At 51.0% G+C, this 7,027-nt stretch overlaps 1 protein-coding gene across 1 annotated transcript; it reads left to right on the top strand.

The window, feature by feature from the left end:
- The first annotated feature begins 447 nt into the window (after window positions 1-447).
- Window positions 448-5,100, top strand: LOC138981663 (uncharacterized). The gene has a single exon (XM_070354697.1). It carries the CDS (start codon window positions 448-450, stop codon window positions 5,098-5,100), a length of 4,653 nt encoding a protein of 1,550 aa, XP_070210798.1.
- The last annotated feature ends 1,927 nt before the right edge of the window (window positions 5,101-7,027 follow it).

Genomic DNA, 7,027 nt, shown 5'->3' with positions numbered 1-7,027 from the left:
TCCGAACTGATCACTCGGATCTCACTCTACCAAGGTTGTCAGCTAGCTGTTTGGGTAAGTTCTATTGTGGTTGTTGCTTTGTATTATTCTGTCCGTGTTTGTTGTGGGCGATCAATTTTGGAGTTGGGGTCAAGGTGAGGTTGGTTTGTCAAGGAGATGTCGAATTCAGATCGGGATGAGCGTCAGTTGAGGCGGGCGGCTAGGATGGAGGAGAAGGTTCCAGCGACGTCTGCGGCTGCATCCCTGGTGGTAACCCCTCCTCGGTTCACTGTACCAAGTGGTGGTGCGACGTTGTTGGCTACGGGTGGTATGCCGGGTGCGGTTTCTACGCCGAGGATGGAGAGGTCTTTGGTGACGCCAGGAGTGTTGGGGCCGAGGTCTGTTGGGACGCAGCGTTTGGCGATGGGGTACGGTGAGAGCCAAGCTGTAAGGGGAGTGTCGCCGATCATGGTCCAAGGTTCTAATGGGTTTGACGATGAGTCGGTAGACAGGGAGTTAGCACGGTTCCGTAGTCAGGGTGAAAGCTTGGGTTTGCAAGGGGCGACGTTGGCCCAGTTTGTGATGGCCCAAGTGCGCAGGGAGGCGGCCATCGTCGAGGAGAGAGTGGCGCAGGCGAAGTTGCGGAAGGAAGAGCGGCGACAACGCAAAGAGGAACGAGAACTTCAGGAGAAGAAAGAAGAAGCTCGACGCCAAGCAGAAGCAGCCCAGCGTAGGGAAGAGATAGAGGCCAGACGCCAGGAAGAAGAAGCCCGACGTAAAGAGGAACGTGAACTTCAGGAGAAGAAAGAAGAAGCTCGACGCAAGAAAGAAGAAGCTCGACGCAAGGAAGAAGAAGCTCGACGCAAGGAAGAAGAAGCCCGACGCAAGGATGAGGCGGCCCAAAGGAGAGAGGAACGGGAGTTCCAAGAAAGGAAAGAAGAAGCACGACGCCAAGAGGAAGAAGCCCGGCGCAGAGATGAGGCAGAGCGACGCCAGGAGGAGCGTCGCATACGGGAAGAGGAACTGCAAGCAAGTGAGGCGAGGTGGAAAGAGGAGTTAGCTCTGCGCACAGGGGGGACTGAGAGAGAACCGAGTTTTGACAAATACCGGGTAAAGATGTCCTTCTGTGATGACTCTGTCAACATTGACGACTACCTCCTCCACTTCGAGCGAACAGCGACAACACACAGGTGGAGCAGGGCGACATGGGCAGGTCGATTAGCAGACCAATTGAAGGGTCGCGCAGAGAGAGCATATCTACGGATGACTCCCGAGGATGCCAGCGACTACGATATGCTCAAGGTTGCGCTGTTAGAAGAGTTCCATCATACTCCAGAACACTACCGCCGGGAATTCAGAAACATCACAAAGCAAGGGGACGAGAACTTTGTACAGTTTAGTCGTCGGCTGCAGACCCTGTTGGATCAATGGATAGCGATGTCACAGTGTGCGGGAGACTATGACCGGCTGTATGACCTGATCCTGAGAGAACAGTTGATGTCAAATTTCCGGGGTGAGCTGTTCCAGTACGTCAGCGATAAAAAGCCAGCTACAGCCAAGGAAGCGGCGGTGTTAGCGTTCACTCACTTGGAATCAAAACGGGACGCCAGATTGTTCAACGCAAAACGTAACATCGGGGGCCAAATGGACGAGGAGGAAAAGAAAAAGGAGAAGACTACAAGCAACGGGGGTACCAAGACCGGAGGGGGATCGGAGGAACAGGCAGAGCAGTCAGAGGGCCAAGTGAGGCCAGTAGAGGGCAGCAGGAACAAAAAGACGAACTGGAATCGGGAATACAACAATCGGGTGATATGTCATAGGTGCAAGAAGACGGGACACATTGCCAGGGAGTGTACCGCGAACGCCTGCATGACGACCGAGCAAGATGACCAGACGAGATCTTCCGAGCCGTCAGAGCCGTTGTGCAAAGACTGCGAGAAAATTCCATTTCGGCCGATGGGAAGGTGCAAGGTTAACGGGAGAGACGCAATCAGTCTACGTGATTCAGGGGCAGACAAGACCATGGTAAAGGCTGCATTTGTTAGGCCTGAGGATTACACCAGCGGGACAGTGCACGTAGAGTTTGCCGACTTAGACTGCACAAAGACGTATCCCTTAGCATGGGTTGACGTAGAATCGCCGTACATCTGTGAGAGGATTCTTGCCATCGTGAACGACAACATCAGGCCTGACATTTTTCTGGGAAACCTGGCCCAGCTTACGAGCGGAGACTGGGTGGAAGTATCGATGTATCCCAGACGGGCGTTGTGTGCGGCAGTGACAACCAGAGCACAGGCTGAAGCAGGTACACGGCCGGTGAAACCGGTGGTGGTGGTGCAGATTGAAGGGCTGCAAGTGACTCCGGATCAGCTGAAAGTCTTGCAACAGGAAGATGAAACACTAGTGCGCGCAAAACGACTGGCGAAGGAAGGGAAACAGATACAAGCAGGAAAGGGCATGGTGGAGTTCAAGATGTCTCGTGGGATACTAAAGAGGGTTTATCGGGAGAAGAAATTGGAGTGTTCACAAATATGCGTTCCCAGATCCTTGAGGAAAGGACTACTCAAGTTCGCCCACGACACACCCATGGCAGGACATCTGGGAACCAAGAAGACCCGCGAACGTCTATGGGCAGATTTTTATTGGCCAGGCCTGTGCGAAGACGTGCGACGATACTGTCAGTCCTGCGACCGATGCCAAAAAGTCACGCCGAAGGGACGAGTTGCCAAAGTGCCGCTTGGGCAAATGCCTCTGCCCAATGCTCCATTTGAGAAGGTGGCGGTGGATTTGGTGGGGCCAATCAAGCCAGCAGCTGACAGTGGTGCGAGATTCATCCTGGTGATGGTGGACTATGCGACGCGCTACCCCGAGGCTGTGGCACTTAAGTCCATCGAGGCAGAGAAGGTGGCTGAAGCGCTGTGGACTATGTGGACGAGGTTGGGGATACCCAAGGAGGTCCTGTCGGACCAGGGTGGACAGTTCACTGGGGCCGTCATGCGAGAAGTTCACCGGTTGCTCGCCGTCAAGGGACGAACCACTACGCCGTACCATGCGCAATGCAACGGCTTGGTTGAAAGGTTTAATGGCACATTGAAAGCCATGATCAAGAAATTGTGTGTGGAGGACCCTAAGACATGGGATCGGTTTATCCCAGGTGTCTTGTTCGCATACAGGGAGGTTCCGCAGGAAAGTACTGGGTTCTCCCCATTTGAGTTGCTGTACGGCCGTACGGTGAGGGGACCCATGGCCATCTTGAGGGATCTCTGGACAAAAGAAGGAGAAGACGGGAAGGAAGCGCAGACTGCGTCCGAGTACGTGTTGAACCTCCGGGACCGAATAGAGGAAACATGCAAAATTGCCAGGGAACATCTGTGTGAGGAAGCCGTGCGCCAGAAGAAGCACTACGACCGTGGGGCCAAACGCCGAACCTTCGAGGCTGGAGATCGCGCTCTTCTACTCCTGCCTCTCAAGAAAAACAAGTTGGAGATGGCTTGGCGAGGACCCTACGTCGTGGAGGAAAGAGTGGGCGAGTGTGACTACCGCATCAGGATAGGGCCCAAGCAGAAATTGTTCCACGCCAACATGCTGAAGAAGTATGTGGAGCGGCCTGCAGCGATAGCAACGGTGTGTGTGGTGGATGAAGGGGAGGAGTGGGAAACAGTGCAGTCATCTCACGAAGACATTCCGTTGATACCACTGACGTCAGAGGAAACGATCGAAGATGTGCACTTGGATCCAGAGACGCCAGAACTGCATATAGGGATCAAGGAAATCCTCAAGGACAACAAGGATGTCATCACTGATATGCCACGGAGGACGTCGCTGGCAGAGTGTAGCATGCGGTTGGCGCATGACGAACCAGTTAGAGTCCGTCAGTTCCCCTTGCCATTCACGACGCGGGACATTATCGCCAAAGAAGTCGACGCGATGTTGAAGATGGGGGTCATTGAACCGTCGGTGTCCCCATACAGCTCTCCAATCGTGATCGTGGAGAAGAAAGACGGAAAAAAGAGGTTCTGCTCCGACTACCGCCGTTTGAACAAGATAGTGGAGTTTGACGCCGAACCTATGCCAAACATGGAGGCCATGTTCGCCAAGCTCAGCAAGGCGAAATATCTATCCAAGATAGATCTGGCAAAAGGATACTGGCAGATCCCTATGGCGGCAGAAGACAAGCCCAAGACCGCATTCACAACACCGCAGGGGTGTTACCAGTGGACGGTGATGCCGTTTGGGTTGAAGACGTCAGGAGCCATCTTTTCAAGGATGATGAGGAGTCTGTTGAGCCCTCTCGACATGATCGAGATCGACAATTTCATTGACGACATATTAGTGGCAACTGAAACCGTGGAGCGTCATTTGGAGTGTCTCAGAGCTTTATTCCAGCGGCTGCAGGAAGCATCGTTGTCAGCTCGACCATCCAAGTGTTACTTGGGGTTTAGACGACTGGAGTACCTGGGACACATGGTGGGAAATGGAGTGATTCAACCCGAGGAAGGGAAGATGGACAAGATAGCGAAGATGCCCAGGCCAACAACAAAGCGGCAGATCCGATCCTTCCTAGGACTAGCCGGATTCTACCGTCGATTTGTGCCGGGTTTTGCGGACATTGCACTTCCGCTGACAGACGCAACCAAGAAGTCACAGCCCAACAAGGTCAGATGGACGAAGCCTATGCAGGTGGCCCTTGATACGCTGAAAGTGAAGTTATCCACAGAGCCGGTGTGCAAGCTGCCGGATTTCTCCGTGCCTTTCACTCTTCGCACAGATGCATCCGGTGTTGGGTTGGGGGCGATGCTACTCCAAGACCAGGGGGACGGGATGCAGATGGTGGCCTGTGCGAGCAAAAAGTTGCTGCCAGCGGAGCGTAACTACAGTACCATCGAGCGCGAGTGCTTGGCGGTGGTGTGGGGGGTGCGGAAGTTTGGCCCGTACCTCTACGGAAAACCTTTCTGCATTCAGTCCGACCACAAACCCTTAGAGTACCTGGAGGGTTTGAAGGCGACTAACAAGAGGTTGATGCGGTGGGCGTTGGCTCTGCAACCCTACATGTATACCATCCAGGCGATTCCTGGAAGAGACAACGTGGGGGCCGACTTGCTCAGTCGCTCGGAAGAGTAGCCAGATGTGGGGAGCATTGAACCATCAAAATGGACTGATTTTGGTGGGCTGGATCATGTTGCAAGTCCATGGATGTCAGTAGAGTTGTGTAGTGTTTTAGTTCAGGGGGAGTTGTGGTTTGATTACACGTATTAGGATTCCTGGCATTGGTCAGAGGTGTGTGGTTTTTGGTTCAATACAGGGTGTTTTGTACTTGGGTGGGGGGTTTGTCACAAACTCTGCCCAAGTCCAGCCATGACTTATTTTGTAATTCGTGCATGAGCTGGGTTTCGTGCGGTTTTGGCTTGGATGAGTGCCTATACAGTGACTCGGTGTGTGTCCGTGGATATGGACAGCCAATCGCGGGAGTGTATTCACGCACGTGGGGTTGCGTGGTGCGTGAACGAGTCACAGGCTCGAAGGTCACTGCTGTGTAAAACTGTGAAGAGAACGGATGGTTGATGTGAATGCTCTATCCGGCCGACCGGCGTGTTGTTGTTTTATACAACCCCGGAGACAAGTTGTGTTCCAGCTGTCTTGGTGTGGCTTCAAGGGTTCTACGGGTGGTCAGTCCTCGAACGGCAAGCGTTCAAGCATAGAAGCGGGGCTGTGGGAGAGTCCAAGCCAGGAGAGACGAACGACACAGGGGACAGCATGAGTTTCCGGGTGCAAGAAGCTTCCGGCTCTATACCCGGGAGGAAGGCGTGTTAGTTGGTGGGGTGTTTGACCACCGGTGTGTCGCAAGTGTGAGCTGTGGAGGTGAGGTGGCCCACCGTCAGTGGGTAAAGTGGTGGAAGGTGCTGGCATTCTATTGCCACGAGCAGTCTGTGCACAAGAATATATTATGGCATCTGTGTGCCTTGAGTTATGCAGCTGTGGCTTCAATAAGCATTGTGACCTATAAGTGAGTTTAAACACATTAAAGACATAGAGATTTTGCAAGTGTTAGAGGAAACTAGGTAGAAATTGACTATTAATTAAATATTAGGTTATTAACTTAGTACCAGGCCTGGTTAATTACATTTTAACGGGACTAATTTGGAGTGTCTTTATTGTTTTCTTTGAGCGACGTTGATTTTGTGGATCGGCGAGATGTGAACTGGACTTGGTTGTGAAACGTCGTGATCATTACGCACGAAGAGAAAAGTATGTAGTGATATGGTAATTTGTTGTTATGAAGTAAGGTTGTTACGTGGTGGATTAATGTGAATGTGTTATTGATGAATTAATGTTCGTACCATTTATTGTGTTGAAATAAGTGGAAGAGAATTGAGGGTTTTGTTATTTAAAGTTAAGTTAATTAGTATTACTGGTGGCTGGGCCTACTGGTTTCATGTGTAGCTGCGTTTGGCGTTGATCTTTTGCATCAAGGTTGAAGGCAGTGTAGCAGAAACGTTGGTAGTCCCTATCACGAGGTATTAGTGTAAATGTAAGTTAGAAATAATAGTTAGTTAATAAATAACGGGGTTAATTGATTACTGTAGGTGAAGATAAGCGGATTTTGAGTTGAGATAGATTTATAAAGAGACTTCTTGATTTTTCGGGATCAGGGAATTAAGGTGGTAGGTGGTAATATTTAGGGATATTTACAGTTCTTTTAGTATCAAGTTATAAATTCTCATAGCCATTTTGTTTTGTTAAACTTTAAGATAATTCTTCCTTCTTCATCTATCTTTGATTTTGAGCGATTGTGATTGGATGTGAATGTGAATGCGGTGTTGTCGTGTGTGTAAATAATAAACTTTGGTTTGAATGTTGCCTGGGTGTGGAGTCAGTGATTAGAGTAAGAGTGGTTGATTGTGTCTGAGTGTTTTGTACGATAAAAGGTATTCCTATACCTCTCCCAAAACTTAGGGGAGTTACACCAACAGGCTTTTTATGTGTGTCAAAAACGCGTTCATTTGCGTTTCGGCGTGACTTAGGTTAACCAGACATATGCATGCCGTAG

This window comes from Littorina saxatilis, linkage group LG1, assembly GCF_037325665.1.
Source record: "Littorina saxatilis isolate snail1 linkage group LG1, US_GU_Lsax_2.0, whole genome shotgun sequence".
Classification (NCBI taxonomy): Eukaryota; Metazoa; Mollusca; class Gastropoda; order Littorinimorpha; family Littorinidae; genus Littorina; species Littorina saxatilis.
Note: the sequence above shows the minus strand (reverse complement) of the source record. Positions and strands in the feature narration are given on the sequence as shown.

What these genes read in the sequence shown, in the direction of transcription:
- LOC138981663 (XM_070354697.1), top strand. Translation starts at nt 448, where the DNA reads ATGGTCCAAGGTTCTAATGGGTTTGACGATGAGTCGGTAGACAGGGAG.